This window comes from Furipterus horrens, unplaced genomic scaffold (assembly GCF_987537825.1).
Source record: "Furipterus horrens unplaced genomic scaffold, mFurHor1.1.pri manual_scaffold_8, whole genome shotgun sequence".
Taxonomy (NCBI): Eukaryota; Metazoa; Chordata; class Mammalia; order Chiroptera; family Furipteridae; genus Furipterus; species Furipterus horrens.
Genome location: NW_028327178.1, coordinates 31614311 through 31639198, shown reverse-complemented (window position 1 = coordinate 31639198; position 24888 = coordinate 31614311). Strand labels below are relative to the sequence as shown.

The window sequence follows — 24888 nt, the reverse complement described above, 5'->3', positions numbered from 1 at the left end:
ACCCTCCACACACACTTATAAACCGTCCCCAGTCCCTTATTAACCTTTCCCACTCCCTTATTAACCTTTTCCACACTTTCATAAACACTACTTATGTTCTTAAACATATTCTACACTCTTAAACCTACGTAACTTTAACAACTACATATACAGTACCGCAAAATCACGCGATATAGCAAAAAATCTGCAATAAATAAATATAATATTTTTTTAAATCCCATGATACAGTGAGGCCACGATAAGTGAACCATGATATAAAGAGGGACTACTGTACCTTTTTTTACCTACATAAATCCACCTCAGTCTTCTTCTAAAACACTCTTTAAAGGTTTTTTCAATTGGAAGACCAAAGTTGTATTATAACAACACTGGTCTACTCCTTAAGATGGCAAAGAGTTCCCTGAATTAGACCTATTGCTAGCACAGAGCCTGAAAATCATACGGTCAAATTGTAAATGTTGAATGAATGAATGAATGAATGAATGAGTAAATAAATGATGATGGCATAGACTTAGATGTATTAGGGTGATATTTTACATTTTATTATTTGGTAGAAATACAAATTTAATCTCTCCTATTACATTAATTGTTACTACTGAAAAATACTAGAGCTGTAACTCCTCCACTAATCTAGTAAAATAATTCTCTACTTCCAGAATTTTCCCCACAATTGCAGGGACACCTCTCAAAGAAGACAGTTATAATATATGAAATAAGACAGTCTTATTTTGCATCCTGTAATATTTTCAAGTGTTCTTTCCACAGATTCATTCAGATTGTGCTGCAAACCAGCAAGTTACATATCGCATCTCTGGAGTAGGAATTGATCAACCACCTTTTGGGGTCTTCATTATTAATCAGAAAACTGGTGAAATTAACATAACAACCATAGTTGATCGAGAAGTCACTCCGTTTTTCATTGTAAGTGGGTGCACTGTCAATATTTATATTTAGGCCTAAGTTTTTTTTTTAATATCTCAAGTTCTGTTCATATTTAATATCATTTCAAGAGTCTCAGTATTTGGTATTTTTCATTGTCTCTTAATTCTTGAGCAGCCTCCTACTTAGAGTCACACAGAGAAGATTGGGAGACAGAGGAGTGTTTTGCTTAAGTGCCTTAGCAAACATGCTAACCTCTGGTCTGGCCCCAGCAGCAGGCTAGAGTATTTGTGTGGAAGGGCAATTACTCAACTTTTACTTCTTTTTCTTTAATTAACTTGAGAATGTTGTCTCTGCTAACTCCAATGCCAAGTGATGATTCTGTAGCTACTACAGGAGGCTTCTCTGTGAGAACATACTTTAGTATAAATGCACATTGCTCAAGCTCACCTGAGCACAGAATGTGCCTTGGAAAGACTTCAGTTCCTCTTTAACAAGATCTTACTCTATTCCTTACTGTAGCTGTGACAAAGCTTAAGTGGTTACTCTTCAAACCCTTAACTTCATTTCAATTTTAAGCAGCTGACCCTGTGACCAATTTCCTTAAAAAACTCAAGGCTCTCCACCACAAACTCCTACAATTAATTCTCCCCACTTGCTCAGAAATGTTCTACATTAAATCCAAAAGCAAGATTAATTTTCTGTTTTTCTACAAATATACCTCAAGAGTTTCCATTGTCCCATAATTACCTGGCATTCAGGAACCTTATTCTATCACCTTTGCATTTTCACTTGTTAATACTTAAAATTAAAAATAAAGAAAACCTTCCTCAATTTTTTAACCTCTTCTATCAAAACCCCATCAATCCATCTCCAAAAATGCCTTCAGACAGTAATCCGTGCTTGCTGCTTGCACTCATACAGCTTGTCTGTATTCCTAAAACAATTTTAATTCTTTAGTCTTCTATTCCAAATTCATTCCCACAATATTTTCCCAAAAACTCTAAATCAGCATTCCAGCCTATTCACTTTTGTTAAAGCACAATGCATTTTTCTATGAAATATACCAAATAGGTAAAATAATATACATTATATTGTACTTATGTACCCACCTAATAATAAAGATAATACAAACACTCATACAGCCACCACCTAGCTTATGACTGCTAGGTTTCTTTGAAGCTCCCATGTGACTTTTCTTTACCGTAGGTTCAACCCCAATAGCCCCTATTCCTATTCCTAATTTCAAACATTGCGCTTTCCTTACTTTCTTTCCTTGCATGAATCCATTTGCTTGCAACACCCTGCCAATTCCCAGCTCCTCCTGTTGCAGTTTTCTTTTGAGATCTACCTCCAACATTGCATCCTCCTACAATATCATAGTATTTTTATTCTTCGGTTTGGAACTGATCATGCTCCTTTTCTCAAACATATTTTGAGTTCATGCTTGCATCGCCTTATTTATTATAAGTACCGCTTGTGCTTAGACTCCAGTAAGAAATAAAGTCATATTTTTCTTTTAGTTGCACAGTTGCTAGTAGTGTGCAAACAAAGCAAAAACTTAATATTTTTTCATCACATAATTCTTCTTCTTTCTTTTTCCAGATCTACTGCCGGGCTCTAAATGCACAGGGCCAAGATTTGGAGAGGCCTCTTGAGCTCAGAGTTAGGGTTTTGGATATAAATGACAACCCTCCAGTGTTTTCTATGTCTACTTTTCTAGGACAAATAGAAGAAAATTCTAATGCAAGTAAGTAATCAACTTGATTAAGTAAACAAGAATATATTGGCTTCCAGATCATTCTTAAAAGCCAGTCAACTTGAGGTTAAATTATGTCAATGTCCCACATCACAAACATAAGAGATAATTATAGAAAAGCATGCAGAAGGAGAGGCATGAGGAATTCCCATAAAGGCTTTCCCTCCCGGCAGAAGCAGCTCCAATCTGTCATACACAAGGAGCAACCCCAAAGTAATGAGAACTGTTTTCTCACGTAATTCACAGACCTGCTCTGTCATAGATTCCTAAGCAAAAATTCCAAAAGAATTTTGCACAATGTTGATAGGGGCCCTGGGTGGAGAATTTAGCCTCCCAGCCTTTCTTTTTTTAAGAACTCTATGATCCACTTTTATTCATACTGCTTTTTTATCTTTTTTTTTAAACTACTTTAAAGTCACCCATAGAAATTACTTCCAGGAAATCTATTGTGTAGCCATAATCTTCAAGAGCTTCAGTTGACAACAAATAAATAGGGGGAAAAAAGAAGCATTATTTCTTCTTCTTCTATATTATTACTTCTTTACTCAAGTTACTGATGTTATGTATTTAAAAGGTATTATAAACTGAATCTTATTTGGCCCATCATGCATATGTAAAGTGGTGCTAGCTGAGGAGCACGAGAAAATATATAACTAGACAGAACATTTACTTGCAACAGCTGGGATAGTCCAAAGGTACAATGACCTTTTTATGGTTTACTCTAAATGGCAACATTTTAACTGCCAAATATTCAGTCACTTGGAAGGGGTAGTATATCAACTGCCTAGCACAGAAGATTGTCCTACACATATTAAAAACAACAAAAATAATTTTCATTTGCATTTAAAACTTAACTTACCATAGTTACTTTTAATATTTAAGTGGTATAAATAAAAAATATATTTATATTTTACTTTATTGACTAAAATATGATCACTGTATTTGAAACTTTAAAAAATATCATTTAAAAAATGTGTTTTGAAGACAATCACACAATACAAAAAGTAAAAATGGAATAGAAATTTGGCTTTTTTCTCTTCACTAGCAATTGCTATCATTAGTTACTTAGCTATATATGTTCTATAGTTATGTAGAGATATATAAACATGGTTTTGGAAACTTTTCTACATATTAATACACAATGTGAACTTTTATTTAAACATATTTTGAATATATTTCTATATTAAGAAATATAAAATTTTCAATCCTTTTGATACTTGCATCAGATTCCTTGTACAGATATAGCACAATTAAATACTTGCCTTTTAAAACATTTTTTAAATGATGCTGAAATGAATGCACACAGAGATTGAAAGAGGGAGAGAGATGGGATTACTCTAGTCATTTGTGTCTATAGGACGCGGATTGTGTTTAAAACAGTTTGAGGGTAGAAAAGAATTCTAGTTCAAGAACACTGGCAGCTTTTCACATTTCTGGTGTACTTCATCAAAACTGCTTATAAGATTAATGGTAAAGATGAGGGATAGGACAATGTATGTAGTTAAACAAGCATCTCTTTAAAACTTTTAGGTACATAACACTAAACTAGGGACCATCCAAAACAGAACAATAATATATATTTACTGAGTATGCATTATTCAATAAGAACATGATATAATTTTCTCTCATTAAGCTGATTAATCCTCTCATGAACTCAAAGAGGATGGTGCCATTATCATCCCCATTTACAGATGTGGAAACTGAGGCCAAGGTCATATATCGAGAAAGTGCTAGAAACTGCTATGAAGTAGAGAAACTATTGGTCTGGCCTTAATATCATTTTATTTCACTAAAGCAGCCTTTAAAAAAAGCGTTATATTAGAATAAGAAATTGAAAGGCAGAATAAAACATTTATTTGTTTTCTAACTATCAGCAATACCTAGGTTCTTGGTAAAATGTAGTCCCTTGTTAATGCAAAGGTATAGAAAGGAGCTAATATGTGAATACGTTGAAGAAGTAGGTAGGAAAAATGGTAGCATCCACATTATATGAATGAAGTAATCCTAACCTCTTGTTGGAAATGTAATATACTATACTGTAACAAAAATGCAAACTGTCCACTTGCAATCACTTTTCCTTGATTTTTAGATACACTGGTGATGAGACTCAATGCTACTGATGCAGATGAACCCAATAATTTGAATTCAAAAATAGCCTTCAAGATCATAAGCCAGGAACCCTCTGATTCACCCATGTTTATTATCAACAGATACACTGGAGAAGTTCGAACAATGAACAGTTTTCTAGACAGAGAGGTAATTTCTTTTTCTTCAAATGAGTTGTTAGTTTATAGGAACTGACTCTGAAAGCAACGGTACCTAAGAAAGAAGAAAAGTAAACTATATTTAAATTTTTTGATCACCTAATGTTATGGAAATGACATAAAAATACCTTTAAAATGAAAACATGGGGATTCCTCACATACATTTTATACTATCATTTTTTTTCATTTAATCTTACTTAGGATTGGCCTCAAATTAAGTAAACTATATTTTGAGAGTACATAAAATATGCATTCAGTATTTTGCTATTATATCCCCCATCTTGGAGAGTCACAACGCACAAACACGGTCAAGGCACCAAGAATTTTACAGGCCAGGCAACTTGTTTATCTTTCTTTAACTCAGCGTATCTTAAGCTGCTTTGACAACAAAAATCTTCTTTGGTTTCTGTGTCTCATCTACGGACAGCCCATTCATTACCTTGGGAAATGAATCACAAAAACAGAATGATGGATAACAATCAAACAATATGCAGATCAATGTCTTCATTTACAAAGAAGAAAACAATTAGTGATTGTTATCAAATTAGAATCAGCATTACATGGTTTCTATCATGAGACCTTTTAGAAATGTTGTTGTTTTTTTTTTAATGAAGCTGGATAAATATTTTTGGAACTAGAAGTGGCAACTTTCAAACTGTTTCATGTGAGATTTGTGAATTTTCAATAATCTGTTTCCTGTATCACCACCATAGATTTATGTAACTTTGAGCCAACATTTTTTAAATTAATTAATTACTTATTTTGGGGGTGGATCCCACTCTGTAACACTTCCCCCAACTCGAGCTCCTCTAGCTTCTTTAAGCTGGACATGGTCACCCTCCTACCTACCTTTGGGTCCAGAAATCCCTAATAAGAGTGGGGGTGTGGAGGGGAGGGTGGCCTGCCCACATGGGGAAGGCTCGTGCAGACTCCAGGTCAGTTGGCTGTCCCCGGACAACGGCATGCTTGGTTTAACAGGCTGGTGTCCTTGTTGTGTTCTGGGGGCAACAGAATTGGCAACAGGGTTAAAAGGCATCATTAAAACCATAACCACTAGATGACAAAAGTGAGCCAACATTTTAAAAGAACTTCGCATGAGACAGACAAAGGACTGCCTCTGTCATCTGAGATGTTGTTTGTAATGTGTATTTTAGCAATATGGCCAATATTCGCTTGCGGTGAGAGGCTCAGACCGAGATGGCGGGTCAGATGGTCTGTCAGCAGAGTGTGAATGCAGCATAAAAATCCTCGATGTCAACGATAACATTCCGTACTTGGAACAGCCCACTGTAAGTATTTGTCTTTGAAATTAATATTTTTTAACTCATACATTCTAACATTTGTTTGAGCAATTCTATTTACAGATGTGTATGTTATCCTTATTCACCTACAACTCAAATGCAGATCTGTACTTTGTATATGATTGTTTATACAATGCACAGGGACAACTATTTGAACAATGAAGAATCTCACTATAAACACAGATCCCTTTTTTAAATAATGAGTAACTACAAACATTTAGTATCAGTTTAGTATAGTTCTCTCACTCACATAGTTTGTGTTGTTGTTTCTTCTTTTTTACTATCTGTTTCAGTTTTCCATAAGGATCGACGAAAATGCTCTGTATTCAGATGTGCTCCAAATTAGAGTTATTGATTTGGATGAGGAGTACTCAGCTAACTGGATGGCAGTAATTTTCTTTATCTCTGGAAATGAGGGCAATTGGTTTGACATAGAAATGAATGAAAGAACAAATGTGGGAATTTTAAAAGTTATTAAGGTATGGTATAATTATCCTAAATATTTTGTTCTCCTTGTCTTTTTCCAAATGTTAATCTTAAAATAAAGTATTAAGATTTAACAAACTTGAGTGTTTTAAAAAGTTCTATGTAAAGAAATAGAGCTTTTACATAGAGGGTTTTCTGCTTCTGTAATTTCATGAAAACAGGTATTGAATTTTAACTCAATAACTTCTATCAGTATAGTACTCCCTTATAGATCATATGAATTGAAAGAATTTTCAAACATGAAACTTATTTTATGCTTACAAGAAAATATGATCAATCATTAAGGTTTTGGTTTACAATATTTAGAAAATATTTTTAAATCATATTTAACATAGCCTTTAATAAAATGTGTCCATGTCAACATTATACAAAAATTATTATGCACTAAGAATATTCATCTCATAAATTGAAAGTTCTTTTTTCCTCCAATGTCTTTTTATGAAATTAATATTAAATAGCTGTAATTGTAGAATCACATTCCGATATCAGTGTGGCTGCTGACCAAAGTTTATTATGACATAAATATACTAGAGATTTGGTGCAAGTCACTGGAGTTTTCCTGTGTCCCCTTATGTTAATGACCCACCAAATTCACCTGCAGTAGAATTTCCTCTGGGATATGGGGGAAGAGGGGATGTCTGACTTCTATGGAACTGATAGTGAAAGTTTCACCCTGTGCTATAAGACCTATCGAGTCTATGTTTAATATTTGTAAAGCTGTACATGGACTGTATATGATGTGTGTAATGTGGATTCTTCATAGTAAAACATAGTTCCTTTTTCACTCTTTTGTTCTTTAGAATAGTCATGGGAAATAGACTGCTAAGGAATTCTGTCCTCACAGGAATGTGTGATCATTTGTTTCATGTCTTCACAAAGCATCACCATGTCTACAGCTTCTGTTCAGTGAGGCCGTGTGCAGAGGCTTTAGGCTATTCCTCACAGCCTCCCTGCAACAGTTACATGCCCATGTTACAGACAAATGATTGAGGTTCAGAGAGAGTACATAACCTGCTTAAGTTCCATAACTAATAAGTGGTACAGCTGACTTTCACCTATGTCTCTCCAGCTATCAGGTCCATATTTTGTCCACCATACTACCTGGGATTCCATGCTGGGGGAACTGAGTCTTAAACTAGTTTACACAAAACTTCTATAATATTTTTAAAAATTAATATTTTTAAATCCTCTATTTGTAAAATGGGAATGATTTTTATTTTTCTCCCAGATATGATATCATATATTATTTCCTTTTTATGACTACATACTATATATAATATATATTTGTGTTACTGTGTAATGTATATGTTAGATGATTTTATAGTTATTCTTGGAATTGCAAATATAGCCAATATTAGAGCAAAGACAAAAATTTTAGCTAAGTGAAGAGTTCAGTGTGTGAATAAATGGTCATCTAAGTTATTCTCATGTGAAAAATTAGAAAAATATATCTGACATAATGGATAATTTGAGGATTTTATGAGTAGTGAATACTGACAACATTTTTTGTAATGAAAATGACTACTTGATTATTTCATAAAATAAAATAATTTTTTCAGAATATGTTGAAAATATAAGAATTTCTTCTTATTATTTATATGCTACATTCTAGTACCTGACCTATTGAAAGAAATCACATTTATTTTAGAAGTAAAATTCTTCTAAGTAGTTCTTTATGGATAAACCAAATGATGGAACATATAATATATCCTCCCATACTTTGTATATATATTGAATACTTTCTGAAAAACATGAAATGATACAAACTAACATAAACTATCTTTGCACTACAAAATGCAGGGATTTGACCATTTATATTAATTTAAAATTTAAATTTGGTGGACAATTAGTACTGATGTCACATATTGTCAATTTTCGCCGCAAAGAATCTAAGACAATTGAATCTTTTTCTTACTATATATATTTTTTATGTTTGTACTGAACTAAAGATAAAGTAAGAATACATTGTATGTTTATATGTATCTTTAATTAAAGAAAGAAGCATAAGGATTTCTTTGCCTATTATAAAAGGATTTCTTTTACTTCTAGAATTTTTTCTCCTTATAGTAAAACTATTTCCCTCTGTATTTTCTAGCCCCTAGATTATGAAGCTATGCAGAATCTGCAGCTTAGTATCGGTGTTAGAAATAAAGCTGAATTTCATCATTCAATTATGTCTCAGTATAAACTCACAGCAACTGCAATCTCTGTGACTGTGTTAAATGTAATTGAAGGCCCAATATTCCGTCCAGGTTCAAAGACATTTGTAGTAAATAGTAAGATGGGACAAAATTATCAAGTGGGAGATTTTATAGCTACAGACTTGGACACTGGTCGAGCTTCAACAACTGTTAGGTAAGGCTGATGTTTTCCAACTAATTTTTACACATATTGAATTAAGTGCATATGTTCTTTTTAGAAATGTTAAGTATGAATTTAAATATTTTCATTACTTTGAGACCATAAAAAGTACTAACTACTGAATTATTACTTAATTTAAAGTGTTTAAGAAAATATAAAAATTTGTGCAAAATGTAACAAGTGAAAGTATCAGACGTAAATTGTGGAAATATTGTATCATTTAAGTTTGCTATTCCTGTGTTTATATATTTTATTGACCAATTATCTGATTACTACATATCAAAATTATTTATCCTGGAAGATTTTATAGACTGATTTTTCTATTGCAAATTTGTCCAGATTGAAATCCATTAGATTTAGTTACTCCTGTTACTTTAATCAGCACTTAGTTAGTATTGACATATAAAAATTTTGTATGAAAAATTAGATTAAGGGAAGTCATGCTATGTTTTTTTAACTCTCTATGTCCAAATATGTCTAATTCATCTTTTAAAAGTTTTTTTGTGTACATGTGCACATGTGTTTTACACGTGTGCTTGTGATCAAGAATGACAGTGGGGGAAAGACTTCACATATGAGTTTTAAAAGTTCTTTCTCTGTATTCTTCTTACACTATGTATTTCTGTTATAGCTCTTATCACACTGTGCCACGATTGCTGATAAACTCTCTCGTACCCGGTGGGTGCGTGTTCACTGAGGGCAGATAACTCCTTCCTCTCATCCCTGTGTCCTCTTAAAGTCCTATTCCCTATGTTTAACTCAATGCCTGAGACAGAGTTACTAAACCAGTATTTGTTTTAACAATTGTAAACAAGGAAAAAAAGACATTGAATTGAAAGATGAGAATGAGAGAGAAAGAATAAAAATAGGATAGATACACAAGGAAAAGTTTGAAATTTAAACAAACCCTGTGAAGTCACTGTGTATATGGAGAGGGGGAGTAGAAATAGGGAGGGGATGATGGCAAAGCTAATAACTTCTTTGGTAAGAGAATAATTTAGAATTATTCATAAGCTCAGGAGGTCCTAGGATCTGGGGCTTCCAGGGTAGTTCTGATGCTACCAAAATCAAATGGAAATGAGATTGTAAGCATCAAAGAAAATTTTCCACATCCAAGTGGGCGTAAGAGAAATTCCATCAGAAATAGCTGCTTCAGAAAACTGTTTTCTTAAATTTACATCTTTATCTATTTATGAGTGTCCTCAATTACTGGTAACTGTCCTGAAAAACATTGTCTGTAATTACTGAAAAGAATATCCAGGGGTTATGACTACTGACTTACTGACTGGAAAGATGTTTTATAAATAAAATTATCTATCTCTCTCTTTCTCTTTCTCTCTCTCTCTCTCTTCCATCTTTTAAAGAGTTGAAATTAATTTATACTGTTAAATTTTAAATACAGATATGTAATGGGAAATAATCCAGCTGACCTGCTCGCTGTTGACTCAAGAACAGGCATAATTACTTTGAAAAATAAAGTTACCCAGGATATGGTTAATACGCTTAATGGAAAATACCAAGGAACAATTCTTTCTATAGATGGTAAGAGGTCAATTGATTCATTTATTTTATTCCTTCTAGAGGAAGATTATATATATATATATATATATATATATATATATATTCAGAAATTAAAATTTTAATCACTGTATTTTGAAGTAATTCTTTTTCCAACAAAATGTATTATACTGGGTAATATAGAACCAAATCTTTATGATATGAAAGGCAGTATAATTTAGTGGATGAGACCATGAGCTCTGGAGTGAGACTGGATTGGTGTCTTTTACCTTCACGTACTAGATATGGGATTTAGAGAAGTTATTTAACCCATTTATCTCTCAGTCTTCGATATGGATTTAAGGGGTTACTACATGTAAAGCACTTAGACTTTCAATAAATGTCAGTCATTAATTTAAATAATAGAAAAACTTAAATTGTATGTATTGTAAATTTATTTCCAAATAGGTCAGAATCAAAGTTAACTTAACTTTACATAATCTTTAGAAAGTTGATGTAAAACTTTGTGTAAACATTTTGGAAGTAGCATGCTTATATTATTTTTCAAAACCAATAAAATTAAATAAGCTGGTCACTAAGGAGTAAAGTTCCTGAGGGTAATTCTAGAAAGCAATACTTGCCACTTCAGTTGCTCTTTCTCTCTTCTTTCTCCCTCTATTTTCCTTTTTCAGTCATCCTATAAAGGGGTTGACAATTTCCACTTGCTTTATCGATTAATGGAAATAAAATAGCATTTCTTTAACATCATTCAACAATTCAGAATTCATACCAAATTGCAATAATTTTTCTACAAGGAGTCAAAATAAATGTAATTTTAAAACTATATATTACAAATAGAAATGTGACTCCATTGAGCAATAAAGCTTATTCAATACTGAAATCGGCATAAGTAATTACCAGTTTACTCCTTTTCTTACATCCAACATCAAGCTTAACTGGAGACATGAAGGGAAAATTGGAACTTAGCTTACAAAATTTTTAGGCTTATGGCAGGGAGAAAAGGTGTCTTTTCTCATCAAAAAGTACAACCTTCTGGGGATAAATATTACATGTGATGATAATGATAAAAAATAACAACAAAACAAGAACATTAGAATCAGCAGAGCTGAGATGAAAGGCATGGGCTTTGATATCATGGACTGGATTTAAACTTGTCTCTGTTATGTACTTTCAGGGATACCTTTATTCATTTACTCAGCAACTATATATTGAATATGAGCCAAATGTCAGTCATTTGCCAGGTTCTAGGGTTACATCAATGGACAAAGGCTGTCAACAGAGCTCACATTTATATAATAGATATTAAAACAGTCATGTCATGCAACATCATTCCTTTATTTTACCAAATTTCAATAATCTTAGGAAAATCCCTAAATATAAAAGACTAAATACACATGAATACTACTTATAGAATTATATATGATAATTAAATATTAAGAGCAATATTAATAATAGGTAACTGGGTAGATAAAGCACCATCCACTTTATATGAAATTATATAGACATCAGAAACTATTTTGACAAAATGTTTTTTTAATGTGGAAGAATTATTACAATGCAAAGTAAAAAATTAAAATGGAATGAGCCATATGAGTTATCAATGAAACTTAAATAATTTGCAAATTTTAGGCATTATAATTAACACAGGTTGTCCTTGGGCAGTGCTACTACGGGTCTATTTTTGTCTTTATTTCCTTTTGCTTCTTTATATAATTCTATACTTTTCAAATTATCTGCAGTATCCAACTACTTATAATGTAAAGAAATATTCCAATAGCGTTACTAGTAATAACTAATAATAAAGCTGATTGCAATATTTCAAATACTGTTGAGAATATATGCTATGTACATGTAAAGTACCTCAGTAGGCACATTAATATCGCCACTTCTCTTCCCTTGCAGTTGGATGGAATTAGCTTTAGATGATCTGAATTTATAGACAAAAGTAGTGTGGCATATATATAAATTGAATATTAAATCACATTTTCTTTCATAAAAATATATGCTCCAATTACTTTTGCAGCAAACTTTGCTTCATAAATATGGGTTGCAAAATATTTAAAAGATTAAGTGTTCAAAATATTAAAAACAATCTACATGGTTTAAAAGCATGTAAGATAGCAGGAAAAAAGACTGGTGAATGTGGGAAATGGGGAGATGGTAAAAAACTATAAGCCTCCAATTACTAAATAAATATTTTCTGCAGATCTAATGTACAGCATCATGATTTATAAATAACAGTACTGTACTATATACTTGAAAGAGTAAATCTCAAATTTTCTCACCACAGAAAAAGAAATAGTAACCTTGTGATATGATGGAAATGTTAACTTACACTGTTATGGCAATCATATTGTAATATAAAAGCATATCAAATCAGCACATTGTACCCCTTAAATTTACATGATGTTATATGTCAATTATAGTATCTCAATAAAGTTGGGGCATTAGATAGCCAAAAAATGGTTATTATAGAATTTTTAAAAATTGCTTCAGTGGTAACTGCCTGTAAATAATTGCAGATGGGCTAGAGAAGAGGATGATGTTCTATCAGCATCATCCCTACACTGCAGCAAGAATTATTATGACCACTGAAGTCTGGCCTAGTAGCACATGTTGAAGAAATGGTTTTCTATTGTAGATGCTAATCTTTGGAAATCATATCTCTACAGGGTAAAAAACATCACACCTGGAACTTCCAGTAATGTGGTTTTTCTGCAGTAAGCAGTTCCTAATTATGAATTTTCACCTTCAAGTCCTACAGAAAACAAGTAGTGCAAATGTGATGAGTAAATCTCTTTTAAGATAGCATAGGAGAGAATAGTTAGAGCAACTACATACAAAATACAAATACAAGTAGTTTTCATTCATTTAAATAGGTGTGAAATATGAATGACTCTTTAAATCAAAGGTAAATGAAATGAATGAAGCAATGTGTTTTTAATTTTGATCTGAGCACTTTTCTCATTTAAAATGATCTTTTTTATCACTTTTCACATATACTATTTTTGGTTAAATTTTTACAGAATAAATATATGAATCATTCTGATAGCATTTAATGATCCAGTTTTATTACAAGAAAAGGACACAAATATAGATTCAAATGTATTTTATTCAAGTATAATTTACATTTAATAAATACACTTTTTTAAAGTGTACAGCTTGATGAGTATTGGCAGATGTATACATCCAAATATATTATACCTTGCCACAAACAAAATCTAGAACATATTCATCACCACAGAGTTCCCTTGCACCCTTTTGCAGTCATTACTACAGCTCTGCTTCAGCCCCATGTGCCTGCTGATCTAATTGTAGATGTATTTTGATGTACTGCCTTTTGTATCACCTGCACTCAAAATCAGTCCACTGTTCTGAAACACGGATTGCCTGCTTGATTAGTTGTTTGGTTGGTTGGTTGGCTGAAATATATAAACTGCAAGCATGGAGCAATTAAGTTGAAACAAATAACCAATGTCCTTACCCTTGTGTTCAGTCAAGGAACACAATGCCTTACTGAAACTTTGAAGGACAAGAAAGAAATTTGGAATATCTGCTTGTGAAACAAAGTGTTTCATCTTCTAATTGAAAAGAAAATTGGCTCCCATCTCCAATAGTGCCAGTTCCCTCTCCTGTTGATTGTGAGTTTGGGAACATGCTGCTTTGTCACTAGGAAATGTTTGTAGAAATGACTTACCAACCTGCTCAAAATCCGTTCATTGTGTCAGTTCATAAAAGAACAAATGTAATTGAAGAAGAAAGACAGTAAAACAACGACAAAAAACATCAAGCTCTAATATAAGAAATGTGCAAAAATATAGTCTAGAAGTGTCTCCACTGTGGCTTATAACCCATCATTGGAAAATAATTACATACTGTGGGGTTTACAGTTTATGCTTCTCTGATATCATTTTTTAAGGATCACTAATAGTCATAACAGTTTGATTTAAAACTGAGTCATGAACAAGGAACATTTTGGGAAGTTACTGATTGGATGGAAATAAAGACATTGAAATAAGTATTGATGCAAAAATAAAATAGTTTTGTATTGTCCAACAATTATTACACTAAGTGTATAAAATATTTCTTCCATTTTTGAACCTTGTTTCAGACAATCTTCAGAGAACTTGTACTGGTACAATTAATATCAACCTAGAAGGTAATGGCTGGGGTGAGTCTGAAACTACTACAAGAGTTACCCCCACATATGAAGGTGAAACTACTAATTTTGGAGATCGTGAGAAGACAGATGGCAGTGACTATGATGTAACAAGTATTCCAAAAGATCCTATTGCAGTACCCCTTTTCCCAGATAATGTACATTTTGGTCCTGCTGGCATTGGACTGCTCATCATGGGATTCTTGGTCCTAGGATGTAAGTACTTTAATAGTTCAATTTTATCTGTCCCCCCTCCAAAAAATTATGAGAAGTTTTTTGACTATCTTATAATGTATTTTACAAACTCTTATTTTGTTAATTATCAAGATATTTCTACATTTGGTGATGGATTGATAAGATTAATAAATCTAACTGCTTGACCATGGGAGATAAAAACTTACTAGCATTCAATCTCTGTGTAATGGGAAGTCCCATAATATGCAAGTCAAATTGCTATTTGAGTGAAGAAGACAATGAGAAACAATTGATTGAAACAGTCAGGAAAGCCTACATAGAAAAAGTAAATTCTCATTTGGGTTTTAACAGAACTAGCCTGATAAACAAGAAAAAGGAGACACAATACAGAGAGAAAAGAAATCTAAGTGCAAACCCCCCAAATAATGAGTGTGCTAGTTACTGAAATAAAGGACTCCAATAAAGGAAAAATAAAGGATGAACAGGACTGCATGGTGACTGTTGAGACTACAAAGATAGGCAGGCGCCAGACCCTAAAGGGATTTCATGCTTTCTAAGACTTAATGGAAGGAAGAGTAAAATAGATGTAGTGTTAAACTTTAGCTCCCAATTGTAATTGTCACAGTCCTTCAAAGGGTCTCCAACTTGCTGAGCCTTGCTTTTGTCATCTGTTACCACACAACATTGCTTTGATGATGAAAAAGAAGTACCACACATAAAAACATTTATAGTCACTAGACAGACCTAGTCAAGCACCTAGCTATGAGGGCATAATATCCAATGGACTCTCTAAATGGTGTCCAACATTGCCTTGGGTGATGATAGATATTAAAGTGGAGATGAGCTAGATCCTACAGTCTCTGAGGAATGAGGAGGGGGGTTCAGAAATAAGTAGGTTGATATCCATACATTACCATTAAATTAATGTAAACATTGCCCTTTTTCTAGTAGAGAATCATAAAAGCTAGGTGTCAGAGGACACCTATGGCATTATTTAATTAAAACTGTATACACACATAAATATGAAATCAGGCAGTTCACATGTGAAATAATTTTAAGTATATTTTATTGATTATGTTGTTACAGTAGTTCCAATTTTTTCCCCCTTTGCTCTCCTCTGTTCAGTACCCCCCTTCCCTCCAGCAATCCCATCCCCCTTAGTTCATGTCCATGGGTCATGCATATAAGTTCTTTGCCTTTACTCTTTCTTATATTATTCTTAACTTCCCCCTGTCTATTTTGTACCAACTAATTATGCTTCTTAATCCCTGCACCATATGCCCATTTCTCCCCTTCCCCCCTCTCAGCTGATGACCCTCCAAATGATCCCCATACCTATGATTCTATTCCTATTCTGGTTTGCTTAGTTGGGTTGTTTTTATTTTTTAGATTCAGTTGTTGATAGTTGTGAGTTTGTTGTCATTTTAGTGTTCATAGTTTTGATCTTCTTTTTCTTAAGTAAGTCCCTTTGACATTTCATATAATAATGGCTTGGTGATGATAAGCTCCTTTAGCTTTACCTTGTCTGGGAAGCACTTCATCTGCCCTTCCATTCCAAATGATAGCCTTGCTGGATAGAGTAATCTTGGTTGCAGGTTGCCTTTCATTACATTGAATACTTCTTGCCAGTCCCTTCCTGCCTGCAAAGTGTCCTCTGAGAAATCAGCTCATAGTCCTATAGGCAACCCCTGAAAGCAACTCTCCGCCTCTCTCTTGCTGTACCCAGGACTCTCTCTTTATCTTTCATCTTTGGCATCTCAGTCATGATGCATCCTGGTGTGGTCCCCTCTGGGTCCAGCTCACCTGGGACCCTTCGTGCTTCCCGGACATGTCTGTCCATCTCTTTCACAAAATTTGGGAAATTTTCCTCATTTTTTTCAATTCTTGCTTCCTCATTCTGCACTGGTTGACTGTTTTTTTCTTCCTTTGGTTCCAAATCATTGATTTGAACCCCAGTTTCATTCCGTTTACCATTGGTTTTGTGTGGGTTTTCCTTCATTTCACTTAGCATAGCCTTCACTTCTCTTATGTGTTTGCCATACTCAAGCATATCTGTCAAGCCTGTGAGCATCTTTATCACCAGTGTTTTGAATTCTACATCTGTTAGGTTGTCTATCTACTCATCTGTTAGGTTGGCTATCTCCTCGTCACTTAGCTCTCCCACTGGAACCTTGATCTGTTCCCCCTTTTGGGCCATACTTCTCTGTCTCCTCATTCTGACAGGCTCCTATGTTTGTTGCTTCCGCATCCCAGGTAGAGCTGTCGTTCCTGTTACGTTGTAAGGGGTGGAGCTTTAGGGATTCGTCAGTACAGGGCGACCTGTTTCACCATGTTGTGGCACTGTATGTGGGGGAGGGGTCCAAGAGGAAACAATGCTGCCTTCCCAGCACTCACCCCTTTTCCAGGCACCTCTCCCATTTCTGCACCAGACTGGCACTCCTCTAACTGCTGCCCTGACCATAGTTCCTAGAATGGATGGGTTAGCGGACATTCTAGGACCGTGGGGGCCCTTTAAAAGAGCAGACTCTGCTGAGAGTCAGTTTCTGCCTCTGCCCCAAACCCCACTGGTCTGCACAGTCAGAAGCAATGAGGCTTAATTTTCCCCGGTGCTGGGACCATGAGCTGCGAGGTCCGGTGAGGAGCTGAGAATGCTCCCCGGGTGTCACTCCTGACTTTTTAAAATGTGCGACTGTGCTTTCTGCTGGCCTGCTGCTGCCACTGCTGCCACCACCACACCGCTGCAGCTGTTGCTGCCCCTGCTGCAGCCACCACACTGTGTCCTCTCTGCCCTGGCTCTGCCCCTTCTACCTGTCTGGATGAGTATTTCTTCTTTATATCTTTGTTTGCTGGACTTCTATGCACTTTGATTTTCTGGAACTTCGGTTGTTTCTAGTTTTGAGGTAGTTGTATTCCTTCTTAGTTGTGGAGGGAGATGCAGCATGTCTGTCTATGCCTCCATCTTGGTCAGAAGTCTGAAATATTTTTTTAATCTTTATTTCTTTTATTACATAAAAAGCTATATCATAGTTCACACTAAATTTATTAGTAAACTGGATTTTCTCCTATTTTAAATAACATTCACATTTCAAAATTTTTGATCAAAATTGAAGCCGTCTAAATCACAAAGACTCTGGACATGCTGATAGCTCAAGTTAGAGTTGAAAATATTTTTCCATAAGTGAAAAAATATTTCAAAAGAACAAAAAATTTTGTACGTTCAAGGACAACAAGGTTTAAAAAGTAATTCTTACCAAAATAAACCAAGGCAAGAAAATGCTAGCAAATTTGAAGAATGTAACAAAATATATATGAAAAGCCTTGGCTGGTATGAGTCAGTGGATTGAGTACTAGCCTGTGAACTGGAAGGTTGCAAGTTTGATTCTTGGTCAAGGCACACGCCTAGGTTGCAGGTCAGGTTCCCAGTTGGGGGTGTATGAGTGACAACTGATTCATGTTTCTCCCATGTTTCTCTCACACGTTTCTCTCTCTTTCTCTTTTGTTCCCCCTCTCTATAAAAATAAATAGTAAAAACCTTTTAAAATATATATATATATATATGAGAAGACATAATTCCCTGATTTCCCATTTTTTAACAAATTAATTATCAGTCAAAATTTTAAAACTTTGAAATTAAATGCTTTTCAAATTAAAAATTTACCAGGTGTTGATTGTATCTGCTGCAAAAATATATATAATGTTAACTTTGAGTTTGCTTTTTATAGTGGTGACTACATTTGGGTAATGCACTTAATAAAATTATTATAAATAATATGAGCTTTAGAGTCAAATACCATTAGATTCAAAGCTATCTTTAAGCCTGGCACATTTTCAAGAAAGCAAAACACATGGAATTATTTTTCTCCTTTTTTCCTTTTTCCCTCTCTCTCACTCTTTTTAGAAATAGAATGTTTAAATCATTTATTACACTGAAAAATGAACACTAATAATAATAATACCTTCTGGCTTAACTCCATTGAGTTAAATACATTAACAATAATTTGCATACAACAAACATAGTTTCCTAAACACCACAGAGAAGCCATTTTACACACACATTTTAAACATATTATGTATTTATGGCTCAGAAGTAACCTTGAACATTTTAAAAAGCAGAGTATACAAAAGAGTGACAACTGGAAATAATACTGGCAGAGTATCCCATGTTTTTATCCCAGAGACACACTGTAGAAATCTCAGATTAAGAAAACTTTTTAAAATGGTATATAAGAATGTGTTTTGGGGCTGTAAAGAGAATAACAGCTTTTCCTTTGGCTGAAGAGAGTCAGTAGTTTGAAGTCACTCAGCTTGGAATTGGAATCCCCTAAAGGAGTCAGATTCCGAGGCAGGAAACTCAGCCTGGCAGTGAGCTCTGTCCCTTCACAAGGCTCAGCCCAGGTCCCCAGCTTGAAAGAGCTGCTGAGGTCACTTCTGTTTCAGAAGGGCAATCATGAGATGGTATGTGTGGCACTTTCACCTTTCTGTCTGCAGTGAATGATAATTAGTGAGGTGCTTTTCCATTTTAAAGCACGAATGCCTGTATCCCAACAGAAGAATCAGCAGGCACTGCTGGGAGTCTGAGGCCAACCTCTGCTGCCCACCAGCCTGTGGCCTTTAAGCAGGAAGCCTGGGGAGGGCCCAGCAGCCTGGAGTCAGCTGTCAGTGGGCACCACAGAGTTGATTGCAGTCACCTCTCTGCCATCACTTATCATCAGAGTTGTACTCTTTTCTGGGCATTATAATCTCACTGGCGGCTTTTCATTAAAACCTTATTCCTATGAATACATTTGGGGCACAACGCATTGTCCCCCAGGTATGGGGTAGTGGCAGGCAGGGAGCCAGGAGGGCACAGACACGTCCTCTTGTTTCTCAGGACCTCAGGCCTGCCCAGCACTTCCCTGCCCCTTACTCTCCTCACTGTGTTTCTCCCTAGCTACCTTGCTTGCTTTTTTTCCCTTCCTTATATACACATACTTTCTTACATACACCTATTTATTACAAATAATTATTTAAGATCATATTATGTAAAAAGCCCTGGGATACAAACTTATACAGATAAGAAAAATCTAATTGACTAAAAGAAAAAGACATTGTTAAGCAGTGTAATGTTCTCTATTTGTGCATGAATCATCTCAAGGAAAGATATCTAAGGGAAAATAATAACATCATAGAGGATAATTGCTTGAAGCATGAAATAGATGTTACTTTGAAATAAAAAGGCTGGCATGTGTGAAAGGAGAAAAATAAAGACAGGGAAGAGGTAACACAAAAAACCAAACATATGGACTGGTCCTTCCAGCTTTCTTTTTTCTCTCCTCTAATATTTACCTGAGTAATGACAGGGGAAAGACTCATCTGTTTTAAAAGTATAACACTATTTGTAATCTGAATCAATATAGCAAATCAAAATGTATTGCAATCTACTATTCTGAAGCTCACATTGATTTTGTATCTCACCATTATGCAGATTATTTTCTGAAATCATCGTGATAATTTTAGGATCAAATGGAGTTATATTACAGATTCAAATTTAACAACAAAAAGCAAATTGTTTTGTTTTAATGTGGCCCCACTGCTAATTTCAACATTCCCATCCTCTCACCATCAGTGGTTCCGTTTTTGTTGATCTGTTGTGATTGTGGAGGTGCCCCTAGTGATGGAGTTTGCTTTGAGCCTGTCCCTGAATGTGCAGATGGAGCAATTCATCCTTGGGCAGTAGAAGGACCACAGACTCAGCTCGTGGTAAGTGCCCATGTGTAGGAAATGGCCTATGATTGTCACCTAAACTCAGTCTTGTTCACCTGAAACAAGATGTTGGTGATCACACAGTCTATGCTATTCTTTGTTCTGGGCTAGCCGATGGGGAAAATGAAGAGAAATCAAAGGCACATCAAAGTTAGATGGAAGTAACCAGGGAAGGCTTTCTGAATGAGGTTCCTGTTTTAAATGGATTTCAAAAGGTTCCTAAGTAGTATTTGTTCAGAAAATATGAGCTAATTTGATGACTAACCCAATGTATAACTATAGATAGAAAAGTAATTTCAAATGGGAAAATGTTGTTTCTTGTCTTTTAGGATTTGACCACCTTCCCTGTAACAGACAATGCAAATATGATTGAATGTATTGACACTTCAGGTAAAATTTTATTTTATTTTTTAAATTTCAATAACTAAATGACTCAAAAGTAATTATGTTTTCTTTGTCATACTTCACTGTTTCTCAATTATATTTTTTGCCTTCATAAGTGCTTCTATTTTTTTTATTCCTTTTTAAATGACCTATTGGCAAATTAAATAAGGAAAAACCTACAATAAGTATTATTCTTACATGTTAAATTTTTTAACTCATTCTCAATCATCAGAGTACTTCAGAGATGACCTGATAGAATGTCTATAAATAGGAAAGATAACTAAACTGTAACCAAAGGTCAATAGTGTTGTTGTTGTTGGTGGTGGTGGTGGTGGTGGTGGTAGTGGTGGTGGTGGTGGTGGTGGTGGTGTTCAATGGAGCAAATCTTAATTACTGAAAAAATATTAATTAGAATTAAAATACAACCCAATTAAACTCTGTTTATTTATTGAGATGATATCTACTTCCAAAAAATACTGATTAGAATTAAAGTAAATCTGTGCTCATTTATTGATACTAGAACCTCCACAATTTATGAATGGCTTAAAATCACTGACTTCAGTTGCTATCAGGACAAAATTAAAAACTGCATCCATTCTCAGCATCACCATAAATGTGGACCTAAAAAGCTTTATCCTATTTATCAAAATGAAATAAGTGGGATGAAACACTATCAAAATCTTTTAAAGCTCTCATCTGACATGTGTACATGTGATAAAGTCTCTCCTTGCATGTGGGTCAAACTATCTACCCAACTTACCTTACAACAGGGTTCTAGACAAATTCACAGGCAGACAGCAGGGAAAATTAGAATTTCACAGTAAGTGAATAACTGCCACTCTAATAAAAAGAAGAATTAACCTTTAAAAACTTTTCATACCTTTAAAAAGAGTTGTTCCATCTTTCCTTTTTTCAAGGTAAATAAATAGTATTGATTCTCTTATTTTTCTCTCAGTCTTTGAACTCTTGAAAATGTAAGAGGCACAGACATGTTTGTAACTTGTAGAACTGAACCTTTTTCAAAGAACTGGACAAGCTAGTCTTTAAAACTATTTCTCCTCCTGATGTATCGATTTTTATTAATGAGACCAACATCCTCCCAACTCAGGAGCAGATCTCATTATCTTATACCTCGCTATTCATTGATATTCAATCAGTTCTCAAGACTTGACAAATCCACCAGGATTTCTTTATGCATTTAAGTCTCAAAGCTTTACCCAAACCTTGAAGAAAGCACAGTGAGAGACACCAAAGTAATAGAAGAAAAACACACTGACCCTAAAATCAAGATCTTTAAATATTAAAGCATAGGACACCTGTCCCATGCCAAGAGTTCCCTGTCCATGGCACTTTCATAGCCCAGGCCATCTCTTTTCCTCACGTACCTAGAATACAATGAGAGGCTTCTACTCACCCCTCACACCCAAGTGCAGATTCTTCAAGATTCCATGCAAACTGTTCCCCTCACCATAGCCATGGATTCTTCTCTGAAAGCCGTACTTCTGAGCCTTCTGCTACAGACTATGTGCTTCTAATATATTAGGCTGTTCTCACACTGTTTAACTTTTAGAATTTAGGATATCTTTCACCAATTTTATTACTTTAAAGTATTAAAACTGTATATGGTACCAGCTGGTACTGGGACTCTCAAGGGAAATACTGTAAAGTATATGATGGTTTAATCAATACTATTTAAACCTGAAACTAATATAAAATAATACTGAGTGTAAACTGTAACTGAAAGACAATTTTTTAAATTTGTTTTTTATTTAGTTTTGTTGTTGTTGTTGTTGTTACCATTTAGTCCCCTTATAGTTCTTCCCCATGTGCAATCATCACATTGTTGTCAATGTCCATGAAACCTTAAAAATTAAAAACAAATAGGCAGATTTCCAGTCAAGATGTCAGCACAGGTAAACATGGCTCACTTCCTTGCACAACAACATCAAAATTACAACTAAATTATAGAACAGTAATCACTCAGAACTGTCAGAAATCAAGTTGAATGGAAGTATGACAACTATGGAATTAAGGAAACCGTATACATCTAGATTGATGGGAGGGGCAGAGATGAAGAATAGGCTGGTCCCAAATCCACATGTGGTGGATAAAAATTTGAGAGGGATACCTTGGGAACAAGGAGTCCCAGCCCCACACCAGGCCCCCCAAACCAGGGTTCCAATGCTAGGAAGGTAAGTCCCCATAACTTCTAGCTGCAAAAACCCAAGGGGATTGAGTCAATGGAAGAAACTTCTGGAGTTCCAAGCAGTTCCACTTAAAGATTTTACACACGGACTTACTCAGACTCAATCCCTCTGAGCTCCAGCACTGGGGTGGCAGCTTGAAAGGCACCAGTCGCATCAAGGCAAGAGCTGGAGGACAGCTTTCTCCCAGACAGAAAGGCTGGCAGAGGCCATTGTCCCTTTTCTGAGCCCTCCCCCAAAAGATCCAAAGAGCAGGCAGGCTGGTGCCATATCTGAAACTCCATCAACTGGCTAGTATTGTTTGCCCCACCCTGGAAATCACCTAAGGTTCCATCCCATCTAACTTAACAACTGTTAACAGTGGCCTTGGCTCATGCTTCACAACTTCCTAAATCCCTTCAGACAAGCAACAGCTGGCATCGGTGAGCCCCCTGCCTCACACCTCTTGCTAGTTGGCCCCAGGCATGGCACTAGCAGCAGCCAGACTAGATTTATAGCTTGGCTTCTACCTGTGTCTCTCCAAGCCCAGCACAAGCAGCAGCCATCTGCAGATTGCTTTATAGCTCAGGATGGTGGCCCCAGGCAAAACACAAGTAGGGGCTAATCTTATCTTATACCACCTGGGAAACCCCAGAGCCTGCATACCCAGTGAACAGCTATAGATCATGTCGAAGCACCACACCCTATGCCTGTATAACTGATTCTCCATGGAGGGTGGAGATTGATGGTCAATGGTCACAGCCAAGCCTTGCAGCTGATTGGCCTGGGTAATCCCTCCCATTGATCTGCCAATAGCAATCAAGTCTCAACTACAAGAGGAGGGTGTACTCAGCCCACATGAAGGGTGTCCCTGGAGTACCCAGCTTGGATGATAGGGTAGGTGGTGCCACTGGACCCTACAGGACACCTACTATCTAGACCATGCTACCAAGGCATGGAGTCAAAGCAGCACTACCTAATACATAGAAACAAATACAGGGAGGCTGCCAAAATGAGGAGACCAAGAAACATGGCCCGAATGAAAGAACAGATAAAAATTCCAGAAAAAGAACTAAACAAAATGGAGACTAGCAATCTATCAGAAGAAGAGTTCAAAATACTGGTTATAAGGATGCTTAAGGAACTTAGTAAGGACATGGACAGCATAATAAAGAGCCAGATAGGAAGGAAGGATACACTAATTAAAATAAGAACAATTTACAGAGAGTCAATAGTAGAGTGGATGAAGCCAAGGATCAAATCAATGATTTGTAACATAAAGGAGCAAAAAACAACCAATCAAAACAACAAAATGAAAAAGGAATCCAAAAAAATGAGGATAGTGTAAGCAGCCTCTGGAGACATTTCAAGCAGTCCAACATTCACATCATAGGGGTGCTAGAAGGAAAAGAGAAAAGGCAAGAAATTGAAAATCGATATGAAAAAATAATTAAAGAAAACTTCCCTAATTTGGGGAAGGAAATAGTCATGCAAGTTCAGGAAGCACAGAGAGTCCCAAACAAGCTGGATGCAAAGAGACCCACTCTAAGACACATCATAATTAAAATTCCAAAGGTTAAAGATAAAGAGAGATTCTTAATACAGAGCAAGAGAAAAGAAGTTAGTTACCTATAGGGGAGTTCCCAATAAATCTGTT

General features: G+C 35.2%; 1 protein-coding gene and 1 long non-coding RNA gene across 3 annotated transcripts in view; one reads left to right on the top strand and one right to left on the bottom strand.

The window, feature by feature from the left end:
* Positions 1 to 24888, top strand: part of LOC150002699 (desmoglein-1-like) — a 42099-nt gene that overhangs the window by 10888 nt on the left and 6323 nt on the right. Inside the window, exons 4-13 of the mRNA XM_090285680.1 lie at positions 766 to 921; positions 2485 to 2629; positions 4728 to 4894; positions 6057 to 6191; positions 6497 to 6682; positions 8785 to 9044; positions 10453 to 10592; positions 14680 to 14943; positions 20528 to 20661; positions 20994 to 21054. Of these exons, the coding sequence (XP_090141806.1) occupies positions 766 to 921; positions 2485 to 2629; positions 4728 to 4894; positions 6057 to 6191; positions 6497 to 6682; positions 8785 to 9044; positions 10453 to 10592; positions 14680 to 14943; positions 20528 to 20661; positions 20994 to 21054 (1648 nt within the window). The remainder of the gene's footprint in view (positions 1 to 765; positions 922 to 2484; positions 2630 to 4727; positions 4895 to 6056; positions 6192 to 6496; positions 6683 to 8784; positions 9045 to 10452; positions 10593 to 14679; positions 14944 to 20527; positions 20662 to 20993; positions 21055 to 24888) is intronic.
* LOC150002698 (uncharacterized) overlaps positions 5867 to 24888 on the bottom strand; it is a 41972-nt gene continuing 22950 nt past the window's right edge. For both annotated transcript variants that reach the window (XR_016512720.1, XR_016512719.1), the window contains exon 3: positions 5867 to 5900. This is a non-coding gene — a long non-coding RNA (uncharacterized LOC150002698). The remainder of the gene's footprint in view (positions 5901 to 24888) is intronic.